We start from the raw sequence: 25,943 nt of genomic DNA, 5'->3' as shown, positions 1-25,943 counted from the left end.
AATGTTCACTATGTTTAAAAACAGTTTATAAAAACTTCATTCGTTTAAATCGATGATATTTGTCAATTAAACCATGCAAACATTTGTTAAACAGAAATAAATAAGAGTGCAAAGAATTGGATAAAGGCTCAAATTTATTTGATAGAATGGTAGTCCGCAAATGGCGAGACTCCATGGATCTTTAAAAATTTGAAATTAGTGATATATATTGGAAAAAAGGGCTACATTGAACATAATGACCATTTCTCCACCAACTCTGAATCCCATGTATTTGAAGCTTCAGTTGACGATGACTGAGCGAGAATCTTTGACAGAAGACGCTTGTAGAACAAAGTCTTGTCAGGATGCAGTTACTTGCCAAATCGCTAATTTTTTCCTAGATTTCCCCAAGGTGAGGTACTCAATCTAGTGGGATATATATATTCTTTTTTTATATCTCTAACTTTTTTCCTAGAGACACTAATTTTTGCCTAAGTCTCCCTTTCGGGTTTTCAACTTAGCGAGCTATTCTGGTTTTATTTTACGAGAAGTCTTTCTTGACTGCATCTGAATTTACAGGACAAGTGAAATCCTCCCCATCCATAGTTGTAAGTATCAAAGCACCGTCTGAAAAGGCTCTCTTAATAACATATGGACCCTCATAGTTTGGAGTCCACTTTCCCCTAGAATTGGGCACGAAAGACAAGACTCTCTTGAGCACGAGGTCACCTTCTCGGAACACACGAGGCTTGACCTTCTTATCAAAGGCTTTCTTCATCCTTTGCTGATACAACTGACCATGGCACATGGAAGTCAACCTCTTCTCTTCTATCAAATCCAGTTGGTCATAACGACTCTGAACCATTCAGCCTCAGTCAACTTGGCTTCCATCAAGACTCTCGTTGATGGGATCTCAACCTCCACAGGGAGCACAACCTCCATGCCATATACAAGGGAGAAAGGGGTTGCCCCTGTCGAAGTGCAGACATATGTACGATAGCCATGCAAAGCAAACGACAACATCTGATGCAAATCTTTGTACGTAACAACCATCTTCTAAATAATCTTCTTGATGTTTTTGTTAGAAGCTTCAATAGCCCCATTCATCTTGGGTCTATAAGGAGAAGAATTATGATGCGTAATCTTGAACTCGCTACACAGCTCTTTCATCATCTTGTTATTCAAGTTAGATCCATTATCAATAATGATCTTGTCTGGCACACCATATCGGCATATGAGTTGATTCTTGATAAACTTCACAACCACTTTCCTGGTCACATTCGCATACGATTCTGCTTCAACCCACTTGGTGAAGTAATCAATAGCTACGAGAATAAAACGGTGACCGTTTGACGCCTTTGATTCAATCATGCCAATCATGTCAATTCCCCACATGGAGAAAGGCCATGGTGAGGAAATAAAATTCAGAAGTGTCGTAGGAATATGAATCTTATCCGCATAAATCTGATACTTGTGGCATTTCTTCACATATTTGTAGCAGACAGACTCCACTGTCAGCCAATACTAGCCTGCTCTCAACATCTTCTTAGCCATAGCATGTCCATTGGAATGAGTACCAGATGAACCCTCATGGACTTCAGTCATCAACAAGTTTGCTTCGTGTCTATCCACGCATCTGAGCAAAACAATGTCAAAATTCCTCTTAAAAAGCACATCACCATTGAGGTAGAAACTGCCAGATAGTCTCCTCTAAGTCTTCTTATCTTTAACAGATGCCCAAGGAGGGTAAATCTGACTTTGGAGAAAGCATTTGATATCAAAATACCATGGCTTATCATCTTTCACTTCTTCAATGGCAAATACATGAGTTGGTCTACCCAAGCGCATCACAATAATATTGGGGACTTCATTCCAATATTTCACCACAATCATTGAAGCAAGCGTAGCAAGAGCATCCGTCATCTGATTCTCATCTCGAGGAATATGATGGAAGTCAACCTTAGTAAAGAAAGTTGAAATCCTCCTCGCATAATATCTGTATGGGATGAGGCCAGGCTGATTCGTCTCCCATTCACCCTTAATCTGATTAACAACAAGGGCCGAATCACCATAAACATCAAGATGTCTGATCCTAAGATCAACACACTCTTCCAAACCCATAATACAGACCTCATACTCTGCCATATTATTTGTGCATTTGAAAGTTAGCCTTGATGTAAAAGGGAAATGTGTGCCCTGAGGAGTAATAATCACTGCCCCAATACCATTTCCATATTGATTAACAGCGCCATCAAACACCATACCCCAACGGGAACCAGGCTCTGGCCTTTCATCGAGCGTAGGCTCATCACAATCTTTCATCTTCAAATACAAAATTTCCTCATCCGGGAAGTCGTATTGAACAGACTGATAATCCTTAATTGGTTGATGTGCCAAGTGGTCAGCCAAGATACTACCTTTAATAGCTTTTTGAGCTCGATACTCAATATCATACTCAGACAACAACATCTGCCAATGGGCAATCCTTCCAGTTAAAGCAGGCTTCTCAAAGATATACTTGATTAAATCCATTTTGGATATCAACCAAGTTATATGATTTAACATATACTGGCGTAAACGCTTAGTGGCCCAAGCCAAAGCACAACATGTCTTCTCAAGTAGTGATTACCGAGACTCACAATCAGTGAACTTCTTACTCAAGTAGTATATAACATATTCTTGCTTCCCTGATTAATCTTGTTGACCCAACACACAACCCATAGAGTCATCAACCACGGTCAAGTACATAATCAATGGTCTCCCTTCAACAGGCGGAGACAAGATCGGAGGCTCAGACAGATACTCTTTGATACTGTCAAAGGCCTTCTGGCAATCCTCGGTCCAATCATGATGCTGATCTTTCCGGAGGAGCTTGAATATAGGCGCGCATGTGGCAGTCATGACGTCAACATATTTTCGTAGCAATTCAATCAACCCCTTCTTAACATACTCTTCAAGGAGTGCCCCAATCTTCACTTCATGAATGCAGTCTTCAGACCCCAAGTTGACTGTTTCCAGATTCTCAAGATGCGGCTGAGTAATCTTCTCCTCGTGCTCGAGCAAACGGGTAATCTCATCGGAAATCTTTTCAACATCATCTTCTTCCGCCTCAAATACAGGGAACTCAAAGTTGGGAGATGGCGTTGGATCATTATGTTCAATGGGTTTGATTAACCTGCATAATGATTTTGAGTATAAAAGAGATTTCAGAATTCAAACAAGGCAAATCATTATGCAGATGAAAAGATTGATTTTATTCTCTTTTTATGGTTTTACGGTGATCACCAATTTCATGCAAAAGCAAAAAGGGAAAAATAATTTGGAAAAACAAACATTTAACATGTAATTTTTGAATGAATATCATTGTATTAATATGCCAATAATGTCATCACTTCTCCTTTTGGCATGGGAGAAGGGTTTTCAAACAAAATGAACATATTACGTGGACTTATGGAAAACTGTTGGAACATCAACAGCGACCCAATGATTGCAGATTCCAACCGGGATGACAAAGTTGCCAGGGTCTTCCTCTTCATCATCTTCAACAATGGCAACAACTTCCTGATCTTCAACCGCCTGGATGAAACCTCCACTCTGGAACAGCCCACCCTCATTGGAGACACCTGAAGAATACCCTATGCCTGCTTGGGATTTATTATCTTCCATCTTTATCATTTGTCCGAAACCAGTAGTTGCACCATGCTCAATGGCCAACTTAGCATCATTGTAGGAAGCAAATGAAAAAGGTCCTTTCCTTGAAGGCTCAACAATAGACAAGGCTTGGAACGGAGTCTCAATCTCATCCTCAGCATCTATATAGGAAAAGTAAGATAAATGGCTAACCAAGAGAGCCTTCTCTCCCCCTATCACCACCAAATTTTTTTTAGCAAACTTTAACTTCTGGTGTAGGATGGATGTCACGGGGCCTGTCTCGTGAATCCATGGTCTGCCAAGCAAACAACTGTATGATGGATGGATGTCCATGACCTGGAAAGTGATCTGGAAATCACTAGGTCCAATATTGATCGGGAACTCTACTTCACCGATCACAGTTTTGCATGATCCATCAAAAGCTTTAACTACCACTCCACTCTGCCTCATGGGAGGCCCCTGGTAAGAAAGTTTAGCCATAGTGGATTTTGGCAACACATTAAGTGATGATCATGTGTCTACCAACACATTAGACAAGGCATCATCTTTGCAATTCATTGAAATGTGTAATGCCAAATTGTGGTCTTTTCCCTCCTCGGTGAATTTCTTACTAAGGTCTTACAAATACCAAGTCTCACTATCGGTGAATTTCTTACTAAGGTAGTAGATTGTGAATTCCTTCTTCCCAGTCTCATCTTGCTGACCAAGAACACAACCTATACTATCTTCGAGTACAGTCAAATACATGATCAACGGTCTTCCTTCAACAAGTGGAGACAAAATCGGAGGCTCAACCAGATATTCCTTGATACTATCAAATTCTTTCTGGAAATCTTCGGTCTAATCACAAGACTGATCTTTCCGAAGAAGCTTGAATATAGGCGCACATGTGCAGTCATGTGGGAAATGAATATGGAAATATAATTCAAGCGGCCGAGAAAACCTCTGACTTGCTTCTCAGTTTTGGGCGCAAGCATCTCTTGTATTGCTTTGACCTTGGCATAATCAACTTCAATACCCTTCTCGCTGACAATGAAGCCCAACAACTTACCAGAACAAACACCAAAAGTACACTTATTGGGATTCAAGCGGAGTTTATACTTCCTCAAACGCTGGAATAGCTTCAAGAAATGCTCAACATGTTCCTCTTCATCAATCGATTTAGCAATCATGTCATCGACATATACTTCAATCTCTTTATGCATCATATCATGAAAAAGAGTAGTCATTGCTCTCTGGTAAGTTGCACCAGCATTCTTTAGAACGAAAGACATCACTCTGTAACAGAATGTTCCCCAGGGTGTAATGAATATGGTCTTCTCGATATCCTCGGGTGCCATCTTAATCTGATTATATCCGTAAAATCCATCCATAAATGAAGACTTTGAATTTAGCAGTATTGTCTACCAACATATTAATGTGTGGCAGAGGGAAATCATTTTTCGGACTGGCTTTATTCAAATCTCTATAATCAACGCACATGCGGACTTTTCCATCTTTCTTCGGTACAGGCACAATGTTGGCCACCCATTGCGGATACTCAGCGGTCATAAGGAAACTGGCATCAATCTGCTTCTGAACTTCCTCTTTGATTTTCACACCCATATCAGGATGCGTTCTTCTCAACTTCTGCTTAACTGACGGGCATTATGGCTTTAATGGAAATCTATGCTCCACAATATCAGAATCCAATCCAGGCATATCTTGATAGGACCAAGCAAACACATCTGAATATTCTCGAAGAAGATCAATCAACCCCTTCTTAGCATCTGACACAATTGAGACCCAATCTTGACTTCCTTCACATCATCGGCAGAACCCAAGTTGACTAGATCAATCTGCTCTACGAACGGCTGAATAATCTTTTCATCTTGCTCAAGAAGACGAGACAATTCATCACTCACTTCGACATCACTTTCCTCCTCGGCCTCAAACACAGGGAATTCAAAATTTGGAGAAGGAGAAGGATCATTGTATTCAATGGGGTTAGGAACCAACCTGCATAATGATTTGATATTTTGATTTTAGAGAAGTGAATTTGTGACCAAATATTATGCAGATGGAGAATCATATCGTCTATTTATGTTTTTTGTGATTACCATTTTCAGAATAAAGAAAAAAGTGAAAATAAACATCAAAGATGTGGATGAATAGAATTAATTTTATTGATGATCAATTTAAAATGCCCTAACAATGTTCACTTCTCCCTTAGGCATAGGAGAAGGATTTTAAAATATAAAAGGCAATTACTTAGATCGATGTAAAATAACAGGAATATCAACAGCAGTCCAATTGTTGCATGTTTGTCCATGCGTCACAAAGTTGGTGCAGTCTTCCTCTTCATTGTCCTCTAGCACAACAGCTAAGTGTTGTTCATTCCCATGAATGAACCCTCCACTACGGAAGCTGAGTTGCATCTCTTCAGATCTAACGGTTGACGAGCCCTTCTGGAACCCCAAACTAGTTCTTCCTTTGTTGTCGGCGACCTCTACCACACGCCCCCACTGATCAATAGGACCTTCTTCCACAATCTTCCACACATCTTTCAGATAGGACATAGGTGCCCCAACTCTCTTCTCAGCAAAACTAGATAAGGCTTGGAACAGAGTCCCAAGCTCATCCTCAGCTTCCACATAGGAGAAAGATGACAGATGGCTGACCAACAATGCTTTCTCACCTCCCACAATCACCAACTTGCCATTCTTGACAAATTTGAGCTTCTGATGCAGAGTGGAAGTAAAAGCCCCTTCCTCATGAATCCATGGCCTTCCCAACAAACAACTGTAGGCTGGGTGAATATCCATTACCTGGAAAGTAATCTGAAAATCACTCGGACCTATCTTGACAAAAAGGTCAACTTCTCCAATGACTGTCTTGCGCGAGCCATCAAAGGCTTTGACAATTACTCCACTATACCTCATGGGAGCTCTTTGATAAGATAACTTTGACAATGTTGACTTTGGAAGCACATTGAGTGACGACCCAGTGTCTACTAGCACGTTTGACAAAGCCTCTTCCTTGCAATTCATCGAGATATGCAAAGCAAGATTGTGATTTCTTCCCTCCTCAAGGAGTTCTTCATCGTAAAAGCTCAAATTGTTGCATGATGTGATGTTGGCTACAATATGATCAAATTGAGCCACAGTAACATCTTGCTCCACGTATGCCTGTTCAAGAACTTTCTAGAGTGCTTCTCTGAGCGCTTCAAAATTCAAAAGTAGAGACAACACGAAAATCTTAGAGGGGGTCTGGAGAAACTACTCAACCACATTGAATTTACTCCTCTTGATCAGTCAGAGTACCTCATCATCATCACTATTAGTTTTCAAATTGCTGGATTCATCAGACTTATTTCTTGAACAACCAATAGGATCTACACTAGGCACTTCCGCCTTCTTACCAACAATCAATTCTTCCTTATTCTCCGGGATCACCGGTCCAAAAACTCGACCACTGCAGGTCACCTTCGTAACATCTGCAATGCTCACTATTGAACTGGTCGTAGGCAACGTGACCTCTTTGTAGGAGAATAGCCATCCAAGGCGCAGCGGAATTTAAAAATTTCTCCATTTAGTGATCCTTACGAATGGGCATGATCAGTGATAGAATCGTTACCTCTTGTGGCGATTCAAACCTTTGGTGCAGATCTCTGATAATGATCAAAACCTTTGATACAGATCCACGGGGCGATCACGAACGTTGAACGATGACAACGTCTCTACTCAGTCCACACGAACGGATTCCTTCAATCGCAGTGCTAGCTGTTATGAATGAAGGCTTTGAGTGAGAGAGAGATACGAATTTCCAACTCTTCAGTTGTGTTGTATTCCCATACAAAGCTTCTGCACAAGAGCTCTATTTATAGAACCACTTGTGTGGGCTTCAAGCCAAAAAGCCCACTTAAGTGCATTTTGGCCTATATCTCATAATATGCCAAAATCACTTAAGTATTTGGTACCTTACCATATTTCGTATTCTGCTTAAGTACACCGTACCTTACGATGTTCCTTAATTATTCTATCTCTCATCAATCCGTCCTTTGTGTGTGACCCTATTGGTTTTCGCGGCGTTGGCAATTATATTAAATCACGCATTTAACATAATAAACAGTGAGCGGTATCTAGCAACACATCACTGCTACCCAAGTCACGAAAATGTCATGTGATCTGACAAAACCTCCTGTGATAATAATTATGTGTATAATTACCCCTTTGCCCTTATGTCTATATTGAACACAAGGTATAGACCGTGTCACCCTTGTCCAGTTCAATATTGGGCCCTTAGACATTTATCCTATTACGTAGGATTGGCAAATTCCATCTAGGACACTCATGTCCCTCAGCATGCTTCGTGGAGTACTCATCAACTGTCTTTATGGTCATCCAGTTACGGATAACGTTGGATCAGTAATAAGGCACTCAACTCTACATCTAGGATCCATAGTGGTTTCAGGTCGAAGAGTGGTATACACTATTATCACCATGAGAATAACTTATGACACTTTGCATAACTTTCTATATAGTATTCTCATAGCGGGTCAATCCGGTATAAATATTACTCCTAATATTCATACCTATGTTTAAGACTTGACAACTCTTTATCCATGATCCATGAGATGTGATCATCAGTCTACAAACATAATAGTCTTAATGCTTTAATGTTATCCCACTTCACATTAAAGCTCGACTACGGATACTTTAAGAACAGTGTCCTTATGTTTAATGTGTTCTCATGATTAAGTCACACTTAATACATTAAACGGACTATCTATTCCAGGGACTTTATTAATCAACCATAATAAAGAAAAAGCCTTTTATTATTAATAGATAATTCGATACAAGTACCAAAAGTATTGGCCTCTAGGGCTTACACCAATAATCTCCCACTAGCACTAGAGCCAATCAGACATACCCCGTATGCCCATTGATCTAGTATGGCCATCATGCTTCTGCTGCGCAAGAGGCTTTGTCAGTGGGTCAGCTATATTGTCTAGTGTAAGTACTTTACATATTTTCACACAACGTCTAAGTATGTGTTTGGATCGTTGGTGAGATCCAGGCTCCTTAGCTTGTGCGATAACACCATTGTTATCATAATAGAGACCAATGGGATCCACAATGCTAGGCACTATGCCAAGTTTATTGATCCAAACAGCTTCCTTTGCTGCACTTAAGGCAGCAATATACTTGGCCTCAGTTGTAGAATCAGCAACTGCATCTTGCGTTGAACTTTTCAAGCTCACAGTGCCACCATTTAAGCAAAACACATAACCAGATTGGAATCATTCATATTAAAGCGTCTCAGCACTTTGTCTATGTATGTACTCTGACTTAGGCCAAGCAGTTTTTGTGATCTATCTCTATAGATTCTGATTCCTAATATATAGGCTGCTTCACCTAGGTCCTTCATAGAAAAGCATTTCCCCAACCAAGACTTTACTTGTTGCAGGGTAGGGATATCGATTCCAATGAGTAATATGTCATCTACATATAATACCAGGAATACGATCATGCTCCCACTAACCTTCTTGTAGACACAAGGCTCACCTTCGTTCTTGATGAATCCATACAGTCTTACTGTTTCATCAAGGCGAAGATTCCATGAGTAGTTCACAGGCTCATCTTGATCCATGAGTAATACATCACCTTGATTAGATATCCATATATCTCAGGTAGGTGACGTATCCTTCCTGACCTACGCTGGTCCTGTTCTACTTGAGCAGGTTGCTCTTACACAACTACTTGTGTTTCCTGCTCTAATTCCTCCATAGGTGTATCGATACTTTGTGATTCTTGAATTTCTTCAAGTTCTACTTTCCTCCCACTGATTCCTTTGGAAATAAAATCCCTTTCTAAGAAAACTCAAGTTCGAGCGACAAACACTTTGCCCTCAGAAGGATTGTAGAAATAATATCCTCTTGTTTCTTTAGGATACCTCACAAATAAGCATTTGTCAGATTTGGGCTCAAGCTTAGTTGAAATTTGTTGTTTCACATAAACTTTGCAATCCCAAATCTTCATGTAAGACATATGTGGTCTCTTACCACTCCATATCTCATATGGTGTCTTTTCAACCTTTTTGGATGGAACACGGTTAAGTGTGTAAGCTGCGGTCAACAACGCATGTCCCCAAAAGGAGTTTGGAAGATCGGCTTGACTCATCATGGATCGGACCATGTCCAACAGGGTTCGATTTCTTCTCTCAGACACACCATTCCATTGGGGTGTTCCAGGAGGAGTGAGTTGGGATAGGATCCCACACTCTTTTAGATGGTCATCAAACTCTAGGCTTAAATACTCACCACCTCGATCTGATCGAAGAGTTTTTAATATTCTTACCTAGTTGGTTTTAACTCGTATAGTTTCACCCTTTTGTATTAATGTTATTAATAGGCATTTCAAGATCAAGGACATATAGTCCATTGTTCACTTGTGTAGTAGCATAGAATATATCATTCAAATAAATTGAGCAAGAATTGTTCTTTATTATAAATGAAAAACCAAACTTGTCCAAACAAGAAATGGAAATAATATTCCTGCTAATTGCAGGTACATAATAACAGTTCTCTAACTGAATTATTAAACCACTAGGTAAAGTCAATACAAAAGTTCCTACGGCTAAAGCAGCAACCTTTGCTCCATAGCCAACTCGTAGGTCGACTTCACCTTTTGCCAAATCTCTACTCCTTTTTAGATCCTGCACATTTGTACAAATGTGAGAAATGCATCCAGTATCTAATACCCATGATGCAGAAGTAGATAAATTAATAACAAAAATACCTGAAGTTGAAGTCTCTACTCCATTCTTCTTATCTTCCAGGTACTTTGGGCAGTTCCTCTTCCAGTGTCCGGTCTTACCGCAATGGAAGCAGGTGCCTTCTTTTGCTATGCATCCACTAGGCTTCAAAGCAGCAGTGGATCTGGGATTGGCAACTTCCTTGCCCTTCCCCTTATCACTCTGCTTAGTGGGCCTTTTGTTCTGTCTCTTTCCATTTCTGATCATCAGAATGGACTTCCCTTTTGACTTCAGATTCTCCTCGGCAGTTCTTAACATGGCGAGCATTTCAGGAAGAGATTTGTCCATATCAATCATATTGAAATTTAGGACAAATTGACTGAAACTATCTGGAAACGATTGCAAGATCAAATCAGTTGCAAGTTCCTTTTCGAGGGGAAAACCCAATCTCTCAAGGTTTTCCACATACCCAATCATCTTGAGTACATGGGGACCTACAGGGGCTCCCTCAGCTAACTTGCTTTGAAAAAGGGCTTTTGAAACTTCAAACCTCTCATGCCTTGCTTGCTCTTGATAGAGCAACTTCAGGTGTTCGATCATATCGAACGCTGACATGTTCTCATGTTGCTTTTGCAATTCTGAGTTCATGGTAGCCAGCATGAGACAAGCAGTTTCATTGGCATCATCGACATGCTTCTTATAAGCATCTCTTTCTGCCTTAGGTGCAGAGCTAGGAGGTTCCTCTTCAGGGACAGGTGTGTCCAAGACATACAGCTTTTTATCATGTTTGAGGACAATCCTCAGGTTTCGGTGCCAATCCAGAAAATTTGTCCCAGACAATTTTTCCTTATCAAGGATTGATCGCAGAATGTTGTTAGAGGTGTTTGTTGTCATGGTAATCTACATAAGGATTAATGAAAATATAAGTATCATTGACATATTCAATTAGGCCTTTAATTAAATATGCTCCCACTATTTTACTCAAAACAAATGACCCTCATCATCTGATTCGGAAAATCCCGTTGGAAGATTTTCTAGTGGGTCGAGATCCATATTTCACTTCGTTCTAAGTCCGCGTAGGCGGATTACACAAAACTAGGTTATTTTAGGTAGGAACTCCTCCCGATTGTATCTCATACAACTCTCGAAAATTTCAGTTGGGTGAATAACTCCTTATTCTAATCCATCATATGGATTATTCCCAACTCTTGCTTCTAAACATATATAATATTATTATAATTAAGTTTGAACCATTGTCTTAGCAGTTGGATATTACATTTATCCCATCGCACCCTACTAATATAGAACATGCACCTCGCGTAGGCGAAACCTACATATCCTATACCAATCTTGATGAGTGCTAAAACTTGGAAAGCAAACACATATAATATTATTATAATTTGTTTAGTTAAGTTTGACCCATTGTTTTAACAGTTGGATATTACAATTATCCCATCGCACCTTACTAATATATAGATCATGCACCTCGCGTAGGCGAAACCTACATTATCCATTACTAGTCTTGATGAGTGTTAAAACTTGGAAAGCATAAACTTAATATTTAATTTGAGGGAATTGCAATTTTTCTGATCTCACCGGCTTGTTTATCATATAAACCGTCTCTCACATGCATCAACATACATTCACATGCATCAACATACATACAAACAAAATGAAACAGTTATGGCCCCTAGCGCAATTGTTCTCCCAAGCCAATGAGAGAACCTAAGCTAACCTACAACGATCTAAGCTTCTCCAAGCAAGATCTTCAAGGTTGTCCTCCTTTGGCACTGACTTCTTTGCTTTCTTCATATCATTACATTACATGAAAGAAACTCGTTTTACATACGAGGGAGTGAGATGAGAAAAGAAGTTACATTTGGGAGATTAAGAGAGAGGCACGATACGCAGGTCGTATTTTAAAAACCCAAAACAAAACAAAGGAAAACTAGGGCCATAACCGATCACCACAAGACAATAATAAACACTTTATTATTATTATAATTAATTCCTTTAATTAATTAAAATCAAATTAAATTTCGACGACCGATCATCACATTTTAATGAACAATTCATTTAAAATCGATGTCGCTTTTCGTATCAACACTTGACACTTTTAAAGCACTGAGTTAGCCGAATGGGCGAAAATTTCCTTGCGTTAACCGGTTAACCATATGCGTTAACCGGCTAACACTGTTTTGAAATCTGAAAAAATTGTTTTCTGCCTTGCGTTAACCGGTTAACCAAATGCGTTAACCGGTTAACACTGTTTGAAAAAGTCTTGGAAAACTGTTTTCCGCCTTGCGTTAACCGGTTAACCATATGCGTTAACCGGTTAACACCGTTAAAAAATCTCAAAATTTTTATTTCGCATTCCGTTAACCGGTTAACCATACGCGTTAACCGGTTAACACTGTTCCAAAAAGTGTTTAGGAAGCACAACTCTTGTGCGTTCAAACCCCAATCGCATAACTCTCTGACAACACAACCCTTGTGCCGTCACTAACCCTAATGCATCAATTTCAAATCGTCAAACACGTCTCGATTGTTAATTCAGTATGATTGATCAACACGTCATTGCTTCACCATACTAATGTCGGATCAAGAAGCAAACGACCATTGATCGCTCAAAGGAAAATAATCATCGAGGTTTTGAATGAACGAAACAAGAACATTATATCATATATAATGTATTTTGCATCAGGGTTACATATATCACATATACGTAACTTGATCGATCTCAATTTAACCTTTGATTCATTCTGTTTTAATCATATTATTACAAAACAAAAACAGCTATCAGATTCATGGTTTCGTAAGTGGCTCTGATACCACTGTAGGAGAATAGCCATCCAAGGCGCAGCGGAATTTAAAAATTTCTCCATTTAGTGATCCTTACGAATGGGCATGATCAGTGATAGAATCGTTACCTCTTGTGGCGATTCAAACCTTTGGTGCAGATCTCTGATAATGATCAAAACCTTTGATACAGATCCACGGGGCGATCACGAACGTTGAACGATGACAACGTCTCTACTCAGTCCACACGAACGGATTCCTTCAATCGCAGTGCTAGCTGTTATGAATGAAGGCTTTGAGTGAGAGAGAGATACGAAATTCCAACTCTTCAGTTGTGTTGTATTCCCATACAAAGCTTCTGCATAAGAGCTCTATTTATAGAACCACTTGTGTGGGCTTCAAGCCAAAAAGCCCACTTAAGTGCATTTTGGCCTATATCTCATAATATGCCAAAATCACTTAAGTATTTGGTACCTTACCATATTTCGTATTCTGCTTAAGTACACCGTACCTTACGATGTTCCTTAATTATTCTATCTCTCATCAATCCGTCCTTTGTGTGTGACCCTATAGGTTTTCACGGCGTTGGCAATTATATTAAATCACGCATTTAACATAATAAACAGTGAGCGGTATCTAGCAACACATCACTGCTACCCAAGTCACGAAAATGTCATGTGATCTGACAAAACCTCCTGTGATAATAATTATGTGTATAATTACCCCTTTGCCCTTATGTCTATATTGAACACAAGGTATAGACCGTGTCACCCTTGACCAGTTCAATATTGGGCCCATAGACATTTATCCTGTTACGCAGGATTGGCAAATTCCATCTAGGACACTCATGTCCCTCAGCATGCTTCGTGGAGTACTCATCAACTGTCTTTATGGTCATCCAGTTACGGATAACGTTGGATCAGTAATAAGGCACTCAACTCTACATCTAGGATCCATAGTGGTTTGAGGTCGAAGAGTGGTATACACTATTATCACCATGAGAATAACTTATGACACTTTGCATAACTTTCTATATAGTATTCTCATAGCGGGTCAATCCGGTATAAATATTACTCCTAATATTCATACCTATGTTTAAGACTTGACAACTCTTTATCCATGATCCATGAGATGTGATCATCAGTCTACAAACATAATAGTCTTAATGCTTTAATGTTATCCCACTTCACATTAAAGCTCGACTACGGATACTTTAAGAACAGTGTCCTTATGTTTAATGTGTTCTCATGATTAAGTCACACTTAATACATTAAACGGACTATCTATTCCAGGGACTTTATTAATCAACCATAATAAAGAAAAAGCCTTTTATTATTAATAGATAATTCGATACAAGTACCAAAAGTATTGGCCTCTAGGGCTTACACCAACACTCTTGACCTTTCTCCATCATCATAGCATTGTACTGGTACCGTACAACTTTATTAGATGCATACGGGACTGGGCCCGTTAACCGTATAACCAACGCCGAAACTGATCTATTGACGATGTTCTGGCTATTTTTTCTATCATACTGAATCACCAACCGCTCTAGTTGCTTGAAAATGGGAACAATGACATTAACATCATCATCTAAATGACGAGATTGGACAATCTGGGTCATGCCTTCATCCATCGGGCGTTGGATATCCCTTTTCACAATAACACACCCCCTTGGGTTCACAATACAAATATCACAACCTTCGTGATCATGTTCACAGTCACTCACCAAACAGATATCTTTGTGCATCTTCACCAAAGACCTTCGGATAAACTGGACATCAAAAACTTTGAACTCACCTAGACAGCCGTCCACCATGTTCACTGAAGAATTCCCATGAGCGGGCAAGGAATTAGCTTTCACATTATGGCGCACGGTCTTCAAAAGACACAATGCCACTCTTCTTAAGCTTTTGCACCTCATGTTTCAGTGGATAATAGTTCTGAATATCGTGCCCAGGTGCACCCTGGTGAAAAGCACAGCGAAGTTCGGGTTTATACCACCAAGGAAGTGGTTCTGGTATATGTGGTGGATTCCTCGGTTGAATCAAATTCTTAAGGACTAAAGATGGGTACAGTTCGGCATATGACATAGGAATTGGGTCGAAAGAGACCTTCTTCCTCTCAAAGTTCTGTTGCTGGTGATGATTGTTATTGGAATTGTTGTTGTTGTAGGTGTTCGTTCTTTGTTGCAGTTGTTGTTGTTGACGTTGATTTTGATACTGATGTTGTTGTTGAATTGGTGTTGTTTGCTGGTTTGAAAATATTGGAATGAAGGATGATACTTGATGATGATGATGTTGATGAGGTGGTAAATTTCTTCTAGTTTGAGGCCTCCTCTGTCTCCCACAGCTTATTGCATTTGTTTCATTATCCTTCCTCTTACTGAAATTGCTCCCATATTTCTTGCTAGTTGACGCCTCCTCTTTCGACAATCGTCCTTCACGGACCCCCTCTTCAAGTCTCATCCCCATATTTACCATTTCGGTAAAATCACTGGGGGCACTGGCGATCATGCTTTCATAGTAAAATGAACTCAGGGTTTTGAGGAAGATTTTCGCCATCTCCTTTTCCTCCAAAGGAGGAGTGATATGGGTAGCCAACTCCCTCCAACGCTGGGCATACTCTTTGAACGTCTCCTTATCCTTCTGAGACATGAACCTCAGCTAGTCCCTATCTGGCGCCATATCCACGTTGTATTTGTACTGTTTCACAAAAGCCTCACCTAGATCATTGAAAGTGCGGATGCTTGCGCTATCTATCCCCATATACCAACAGAGTGCAACACCTGTCAGGCTATCCTAGAAATAGTGAATCAGCAGTTGATCATTATCTGTCTGGGTCAACATCTTGCTGGCATACATCCCAAGATAACTGAGTGGACACGAGTTTCCCTTATACTTCTCAAAGTCAGGCACTTTGAATTTCACGTTGGGCACTAAGCATAGTTCAGTAGCACTCTTCCCAAATAGATCTTTGCCTCTCAGCGTTTTCAGTTCCTTGTGCAGCTCGAGGAATTGGTCCTTTATCTCATCCATCTTCTGATAGACATCCAGGCCCTCAGATAGCTCGGAGTGATAGATGGTGTCTTCTACACGCGACAAAGTATGCACAACGGGAGGTGGCACAAACATGACCGGGCTAGATGCCGGCATGGAAGCAAAAGTGGGAGTGAAACCCTCTGGCACAAAATTGGGTGGCATTCCCCAAGGGAATCCAACAGGCAAACTCAGAGCGAAGTGGGCGGTGGCAGCAAGCACAGTAAAGGTAACCACATCAGAAATGACAGTCCTCGTGGGAGGAGTTACAGGTGTTGGAGAAGCTTGGCTCTGGGCAACAAGAACTGACTCCATCATGGCATTCAGTCAGGAAATCTCCTCTTTCAAATCTCGGTTCTCTTGCTCAAGGTGTTCCATGATCTTTGGACGATTAGCTCAAGTGTTGTACTGGTGAGTCAGCTTGGCTAAAGCACAGAAGAACACCAATTAGAAATAGCAATGCCTAACCACAAATACTTGTGTGACATTTCCAAATCCAAAGGAGTCTCCACTGAGCAGATGGATCTCAAGCCAACTTGTTAAGGACTACTCCACACAAGTCGAACATGACTATACAATCCTCCTATCTTAATTTCACTCAAGTTCGGGTTAGAACTTATCTCACCACTCAGAGATCACCAAGCACAGCAAGCAGATTATATCACACATACATATATACAAACATCACATATATACAAATATATTCACACAAAAAGTAGGCTAAACCCACTGGAGACTCCTCCCCATCAAAGTCGCCACTTTATTTTTGTAGTGGGAAATTCATGATCATTAACCTATTGACAAGCTAGAGATCAATTAACAAGAGTCGCCACCGCGCTTTTATTGTTTCCATGGGAAAAGGGAAAAAGTACGAACAAAACCCAAATAGTAAGAAGTTTTCAAATAAAAACTAATAAAAATCAGAGATCACAGGTAAGGGGGTTGGTTACACAGAGGGAAGGTGTTAGCACCCAAAGTGTCCTAGGTACTCCTAGGGAGCCCTTTTTGTGTGCATATGTATTTTGTACAAAGTGATGTTTACAAACAAATAGAATGGGGGGATGAGAAAAGAATTCATTAATTATATTTTTCTGTTTGACAAGACCTTCGGTCTTATGCCTACGTACCAACAAAAATGAGGGATCAAAACCTCGTAGTTCGTGTTAGAAATTTCAAAGTGAGTATATTGGTTTTAACAAAAATTAAGCTTGAAAGGCACAAAGGCCTAAAATGGTTTGAATGAGTTAGTTCTTTTTGGCTTTTTGAAAGTTTAGGTCAAGTATAGTTAAGTCCATTTTACAAGTTTTGATTTAAGAAGATAAGTTTGAAAATGTAATGGCATAAGGCCAAAGTTTCTACCTTTTGCAAAAGTGATCAAAGTTTAGAACAAAATAGTTCACACAAATAAGGTTTTGAAAATGGAGGGAGAGATTTTGAAATTAAAGAAGTGGGGAGAAGATGAAGAGACTACCCTATGCACAAAAATTTAAAAGTTTAAAGTTGAAAAGATTTGACCAAATGGGAGCAAAATCCAATAGACAAGTATGTCAATAGAAACCCAAAATTCCCTTGGACTTTTTAGAATCAAGCAACACACATATGTACAATTATATCAATCTTGAAGAGCAAAGACATCAAATAAAGATGGCCTCATCCAAGCTTATCCACTTCATGATCTTCTTCAAAATATCCTATATAGCAGATGAATTCCACAAGTCACAGGTTCCACATAACAGCTTAATAATGATCAATGTTGCAAATGAATTTGGAGAGATCTTGAATGATGTAGCAGATGAATTCAATCTTGCAAGCTCTTGGTTCTTCAACAAATTGGCATTGGCCAAGTCCATTAGCAAAGGAATGTTGCCTAAGTTCTAAGTCCAATTGGGCAAGCTCAAATCAACTGTCCACTCAAAGTCTTTTAGGGTTTTTGTTATTATTATGTGCATTAATGGTTAAAGACCAATCAAACAAATAAAGCAACAAAGTATATCACACAATATGGTCCAAGTGGACAAAGTGAAAATTGCATAAACATAAACAATTAGAATGATATGTACAATGACAAATGATAATAGAACAATAAAAGTAAATTGCATTAAAAGTAAAAGCTTGAAAGTAAAAGTTAATAGTTAGTTTTGTTTTGCTTCTTTTTAATTTCAAGACATTCTTTGGAGAACAGTCAACCCAATTGACAAAAGCATGGATCCTTGAACCAAAACATCTTCCAAAGGAAGGAAAGAAGGCCAAGTTTTCACACAATACCATGGAAGAGGGGAGACTTACAATCTCACTAACTAGAATGCTTATGCCTTTTGTGTCACAAATTTAACGTGTATGTTAAGCAATCGTAATTGGACTTATGTAGAAGTCACAACTATTTAAGGTCGAGCAATAAACTTTTGGTGTTAATGCATGTTGGAGACATAGTATTAAGAACTATGCTCATTAAATATCTCACACACAAAAATATGCAAAAGATGTGGCCTAATCTCATCCATACTCATGTTAATCTTTCAATCAACTAGCATTAGGACTTTGAGATGTCATTGGCCAATTGAAAATGAATGAATATAGAAGGGTAATTAGACGAAGAGGGAAAGGGATGAATGAGATTACAAATTGGTCAAAGGAGGACTTTTACCAAATTAATATTATTCATTCATTTTGGGAGATGGAATGTACATTCCATCAATCCCCTAAATTCAATAATATTAACTTGACAAAGTCATGTCAACCTTGACCAAGGCCCAACAACAAATGAGAAACTCAAATAAGTCAATCCAAATGGTCAACATAATTAAAATGGAATTTATTCAATTAAAATATTAAAATAATGCATTAAATTCAAATATGTTTTGTCCAAATCCTAAAATCACATCAAAACACCAAATAAATGGCCATGTGATTTATCATAGGTTAAATAAGAACAAAGGACCTTGGATAAAAAAATCATCATTTTTGGACACTTAAAAATATTTTTAAACAATTAAAAACAAATGAAAAATCAATTAATTCCTGAAAAATATTAATAATGATCCAAAAAATCTTTTTAATTTGGAATATGAAAGAGAAAACTATTTGAATTTTTTTGGTGAAAGTCCCATATTTTTTGGATCAATATTAAATTTATTATGAATTATTGAAGAAAATGGAATTAAATGGAAATTCAGAAAATGCTAAAATACGTGGACCATCAGATCTCCCACATTAATTGAGGTGGCAGATATGCTGATCCACAATGGGCGTTCCACCAACACCTTAGTCAAGCGCGCTGTAACATGAGTAATCAAAAGGAATGGCTGAGATTAAAACGTGGAGGTTGGATCACACGGTTTAGACCAAAGACACATCAGTTCAAAGCCAGAGCTCTAGTTGTCTTCTCCGACGAGCTTCGTCGGACTTGTCATCATGAACCATCACCAAAATTTCAAACAGAGACATGATTTTAAAGAGAAAACATCATTGAGCACGAATATCACCTCCATTTCTTCCAATTCCAACTATATTGAGAGATATGTGGAATTGAAAAATGAGGTTCATGATCTGAGTTGCTTCGATTTGATCTCAAAGCAACTCAAACACCTTGCCTATATTGGTAGGACTTCAGACATCACAAGAATTAGTGGAATTGAGCAAGAAACAATGAGAATCGAAGAGTTCAAATTCTCTGCAAATTACCTTCAATAGAGGTTTGAGCTTGCTAGATCTTGATCTAAATCGTGCTTTGCTTCACTTCAATTGCTTGCAGAAGAGGAATGGAAAGGCTTAGAATCAATGGACTCCTGGAGAATTGAATTCCAAAACATTGGAGATTCAAGCTCAAATTCAACTGAATTTTCAGGTTTATCCTCTTAATGTGAAGGGTTTGCAATGGGGATTCAAAGCTGGCGCAGTGTGTGTGTTAATTCTGAGCATAAGGGCTTCAATTTATAGAGAAATTGGATGATATTTGCACACTCATTTTCACTTTCCAAAATTGGCAAATGATGAAAGCATGGTGCATTGGCGTGCATAGGACCGTGAAATGATTGTTTGAAAGTCCAAAATGAAGTTCAGATGCTTTGGAGATGGATTGGATTTCAAGGCAATTGAGCATTGTAATTTGAAGTTTGATCCATGCCACATGATACCATCTTGTTTAAGCCATGCGCAACCTCTGCATTTCTCATCCAAAATGCATGAATTTTAGCTCTTTAGAAAGGTGAGATCAAGAGGAACAAGTTTTATGTTGAACACCTTTTCATTTGGATCATGGAACTTGGAGATATTTGAGGTGGAAGTTTGGAAAACTTTGACATATAATTTTTTTTCTAAGTGTCAAGCCATATGTCTCAATATTCCACCTTGCTTAACTTTTTATAGGAGCTTCAAATGAGAAAAGTGTCCTCATAAAAGTTGTATCTCTATCAAAGACCTTTAAAATGGTCACCAATTTCATGTCATTTGGATTTTCAATAATAGAGTTATGCATTTTTGAAGTTTGGCAAAATCACTTGATCAATGGTATAGGTCAAAAATGACCTATAATGTAGCATCATATCACATGTTCAAAGAAGTTGAATTAGCCCACTCCAAACATCAAAGTTGAAGTAGACACATTGAATTTGATTGTGCAACATGGAAATCTTTCATCTCACAAAAATTGAGCAAGTTATGGCCTTGGGAAGTTGACTTTCAAATTAGGGTTTAGACAAAATGACCTATAATGTTTCAACATAGAAAATGATTTTCCAAGAAAAACTAGATCTAGGTCCCAACATTAAAGTTGTTTATAATGTCATTTAGAGCAAGTTTTATCTTGGAATTATTTTCATATGGTGAAAAGTGTATGAGATAGGGTCTAGGGAAACCCAATTTTGATCAGATGAATTCATCTGGCCAACCACCATCAACCAACTTGCTAACTTCCAATTCTCTTGACTTTCTTGGCTCATGGTAGATCACATATGCATAATATGATGAAATTTGATGTGTACCTTGAGAAATTTGATCAATAGGTGAGATAGCTTGTTGGAGAAGTTACTCAAGATACCCAATCAAACTAGGGTTTCCAAGGCAAATCACCTTCAAACTCTTGAAGAAAACTTGATCAATATATCATGAAGAGAACATTGGGACTCACATATGATGTTTATAACCATTCTTGAATCAATTCTTGGTTGTGCTCTTTGTTCATGAGGGTCTCAAACCCTAGATGTGATTAATGAATCAAGGAGATCATGTCCCTTACCTACAAAAGAGTCAGATAGATACAAAGGCATATTTTTGGTATTTTGGGTTAGTAAAATGATAAAATACAAGTATGATATAATCACAAAGTGCTTGGTGATCTCTCCCAAAACAAACCCAATGAAGGAGGGGTAAGGAGGATGCCAGGGTATGATCCCAATGCTAATGCTTATGATGAAATTTCATGAGGGATCTTAGGGTCTAAATTGGGGTCTTACATAGAAGAAGAATCAAAACGACCAGCAGTCCTTCTGGCTCCTCTTAACTTCCCTTGACCATTATGCTTGTGCTTCCAGAGCTTGTTGACTCTTTTTGAAATCATAGAAAACTCATCATCATCTTTTGAGTCTTTATCAGAACCTTCTGATTCTCCCTCATATTTATAAGCTTTTGTCTTCTCAGGCTTAGACTTTAAAGAAACAGATTTACCTCGCTTCTGAGGTTCGTCTTCCTCGAGCTCAATCTCGTGGCTTCTTAAAGAACTAACAAGTTCTTCAAGACTAATGCTGTTAAGAACCTTCGTTAACAAGTTTTGATAATCTTCTGGATGTGGTCAGCTGAAGAGTATCCTTTGTCCAGAATTTTCAGTCTTGCAACAAGCATCTGAAAGCTTGAGAATATAGTCTCAATTGTTTCATCATCTTCCATTATGAATGCCTCGTACTTCTGGATTAAGGCCAATACCTTTTTCTCCTTTACTTGAGCATCCCCCTCATGAGTCATCCTCAGAGAGTAAAATATGGATTTGGAAGAATCTTTGTTTGTTATCTTCTCATACTCAGTATAAGAGATAACATTTAGCAATATATTTCTAGCCTCATGATGATTTATGAAATCTTTCTTCTGTTGATCAGTCATAGCACTTGTTGCTATATTATTTCCTTCAGCATTAATTGGGTGAATGTAGCCATCGACTACAAGATCCCATAGATCAACATCATAAACAAGAAATAAACTTTCTATTCTATCTTTCCAATAATAAAATTTCTCACCGTCAAAAATTAGTGGTTTTTCACTATAGTGATCTCTTTCATTGTTGTTAAGAATGTTAGCAGTAGCCATTGTTTTCACACAAAACTGGATTGGTACTAAACACTGTGAAATGTTGATCAAACTTTTATCACAATCAGAATTGGAGCTTTGATGCCAATTGAAGGTGTGAAAAACACAAGAAATAGGGGTTTGAATTGGGTTTTACAAAACAAAATCTTTTTACCAACTCAGAAAGACCACTTGAAATTCTGGTATCAGATATAAGATGTCGAAGGTAATGTCATGACACTAATATCTGTTAACACAAATAGGATAAAGATACAGAATGGTAAAGCAAATGACACAAGCAATTGTTAACCCAGTTCGGTGCAACTCACCTACGTCTGGGGGCTACCAAGCCAGGAAGGAAATTCACTAAAATAAAATCAGTTCAAAGACTCTCCGTACACTTCAACAAGTTACAGTCTTTCTCACCTAACCTCTACCCGTGCAATTTCTACCTAAGCACTCTTAGATATGAGAACCCACTCACTTTCCTACAATCACACCTGTGATCTTAAACAACAATCCCTTGAGAAAAGAAAATACTTTTCAATAACACACTCTTGATTTTACTTCACAGTTTCAATCAAGAAGACACACTCTTGATCTTGCTTAACATCTTTGATCAAGAAGACACACACTTGATCTTGCTTCACAACTTTGATCAAGTAGACACACACTCTTGCTTAACAGCTTTAGAGTGACAAATTACAACCATAAATCAGTCCAATTCAATCATCAAAAGATGACTTGAATGGCTTACAAGTCTCACGACTAAACAGACACAAACCCTAGCTCTCTCTCTATATTTCGCTCAGTATTGGTTGTGTTGTCAAACAGGTTTTCTAAGTCCCTTTTTATATAAGCTTTCAGCTGGGCTTGGAAATAATGAAAACCCTAAATCTATTTTCCAATTAAATCTTTTCATAACAGCTGGTTAGATCTTCTTGTAAAATAAGTAAATCAGGTTGTAATCCATGATTAAATGCGCCAGCTAATCAGATCTTCAATCATCCATAGATTGCCATTAATTGTGCAATCACAAAACACCAGACATTCACACTGAATGTTCTGTGTACAGGATGTCATGACATCGGGTCTGACATCCTGGAAAAATCCTGCATAATTCCATAATTCCTTTTATAGCTTCCAGCAGGTACATGAAGACATCAGGTGTCAGGACATCGTGTATGACATCTTGATACAGTCCTGCATAATTATGTTTTTCATTTCAACTCCAGCAGGAACACAATATCAGAAGCCATGGCATTGCATATGGCATTCTGAAACAATCCTGCATGATTATGTTCTTGAACTCCAGCAGGTACATAGGATATCTTATGTTAAGACATCACACATAACTCTCTTTGTTTTACCAAAATTGTTGCCAACACTTAGAACCAACAAACTCCCCCTTTGGCAAAATTTGGCTAAAACATATATCTTTCCTTTTTGTTCACAAGAAAACTATCAGCAGTTAAACAACAGTTTAAACAGCAGCAGAAGCAACACAATTACTAGATATAGCTACTAGTAATACACACATGCACAAGGGTACTTCTCCTCCCCCTAAATTTGTTCAACAAAAACAGAATTACTAGTTATGGATGCAAGTAGTAAGACACACAAATGCACAAGGGTACTCCTTCTCCCCCTAAATTTGTGCACACAACAAACATCTTCCATGAAAATAACAGCACCTGTAATCACCGCACCTGTACCAGCCAGAATGTCATTCTGACATCTGCTTCAACATCAACACCTGCGCACCATATCAGACATCCCCTTTGAAATCTGTAAACAGAATAACATTATGTTTTAACACCTGTGCACTTGCTTCCATAATAGTTGTCCTTCGGCTATATACATCTCACAACTCCACAACAGCTTCCACATCAACTTCCACATCAGCACTTCTCCCCCTTTTTAGTCAAAATTGACCAAAGGTGACCAATTAGACAAAATAAATGTCTATTATCCTAGCCGAGAATGTTAGATCAGATGTTATAACATTAAGAATGTTAAAACATAATAGTCAGGAAGTACAAACCATCATTATACACAGCTGTGATAGCTGGGATAATGAACAAATCCAAGGAACTCATTAAGAGCCCAAAATATTACAAAATAGGCATCAATGAGGACTGCCACACATTACACATTTTTCAAAAAAAACAAAAAACTTCAGCATCCAAACATCAACAGCAGAACAACTTCCAAGTCACAACAGCCACGCCAAGAACACAGCAAACCTCACACAGTCTTCAACTTCAGTCTTCAACACAGAGGGAGGAACCATCAATCAAAGGAAGAAGTATCACCTTCACCTTTAGAGCCTTCAGAGCTTTCAGAGCTGCAACTGGATTGGGCTTTTGACCTTGCATTTGAATCCTTACCAGCCTTCTCTATTTCTTCCTTTTCCAGGCTACAAATAAGAACCTCCAAAGCTTCTTTTCTTGCCTTGGCCACCCTTATACCATTATCCAATTCCTTGTAGGTTTCTTTTAATTGATCAATCAAGCTCCCTTAAGATGCAGGCTCCCTTCTGGAAGATGTCATGACAACATCATTGACATGACTTCCCTCAAAAAGCTTATAGTGAATTGATAGAGGGGACTTTCTCCTGCTTGGAATGTCACTTGTACTCAGGATGCCTGGTTGTTGGCTCGGGATAATGCCACAAATAATGGATGGGAAGGCAATAGGCAGTTTCACAGCATTTGTGGAGGCGTGTCTGATGGTTTGATCAAATATAAACTTTCCAAAGTCATAGTTTATCTTGGTTCGAATTGCATGAATGATTCTTCCAAGACCGATGGAGATGGTAGAGATATGATTAGTAGGCACCCAGTTGGCTGAACCAATCTTGTGTAAGATGGCATATTTGATAGTGAGCTTGCCAGCTAAATGGTGATTCCTACTAGGTCATTCCTTAACTTGGCCAGTTGTAATAATCCTACATACCTCATTGTCTGTAGTCTCTAGATCCACTCCTCCATCCGTTCCTCTTCCTAGGAACTTGTTGATAATGCTTGGTGAGAATTTCACACATTTTCCCCTTAGAAACACATTGCAGAACTCCCTGCTGCTCTTTTCATAAATATCCTCAGGGATATTCACAATAAACTCTTTTACTAACCCCTCATAACATTGGGGTAGAGCAACCACAGTCTTCATTAGTCCAACATTTTTTATCAAATCAATTACTTCCTTTACCTCAACAGCCTCTTTTCCAAGCTCAGTTTCAACAGCTACCCTCCTCTGAATGACAAATTTCCATTTTGCAGCACCATCTTCAAAATGAAAGGAGATATTGTCTAGGTGCACAGCAACAACTTTTCCAGGAGACTTCTTAATAGCCTGCCTTTTTGTAGGGGAGATGTCTGGGATATCGTCTTTGACATCCTCATCAGAGTCAGAACTGTCTCTTTCTTTCCTTTTCCTAACCTCATCTTTGCTCCAGGATTTTGAGGG

General features: G+C 38.7%; 1 protein-coding gene across 1 annotated transcript in view; it reads right to left on the bottom strand.

The window, feature by feature from the left end:
• Positions 1–22,496, bottom strand: part of LOC127101651 (uncharacterized) — a 40,732-nt gene extending 18,236 nt beyond the window's left edge. The window contains exons 1-2 of the mRNA XM_051039123.1: positions 22,119–22,496; positions 21,653–21,951 (exon numbers count right to left, since the gene is read on the bottom strand). Coding sequence (XP_050895080.1) covers positions 21,653–21,951; positions 22,119–22,496 — 677 coding nt within the window. The remainder of the gene's footprint in view (positions 1–21,652; positions 21,952–22,118) is intronic.
• Between the last annotated feature and the right edge of the window lie 3,447 nt (positions 22,497–25,943).

This window comes from Lathyrus oleraceus, chromosome 1, assembly GCF_024323335.1.
Source record: "Lathyrus oleraceus cultivar Zhongwan6 chromosome 1, CAAS_Psat_ZW6_1.0, whole genome shotgun sequence".
NCBI lineage: Eukaryota > Viridiplantae > Streptophyta > Magnoliopsida > Fabales > Fabaceae > Lathyrus > Lathyrus oleraceus.
The sequence above is the reverse complement of the archived record's forward strand: the minus strand, read 5'-3'. Positions and strand labels throughout refer to the sequence as shown.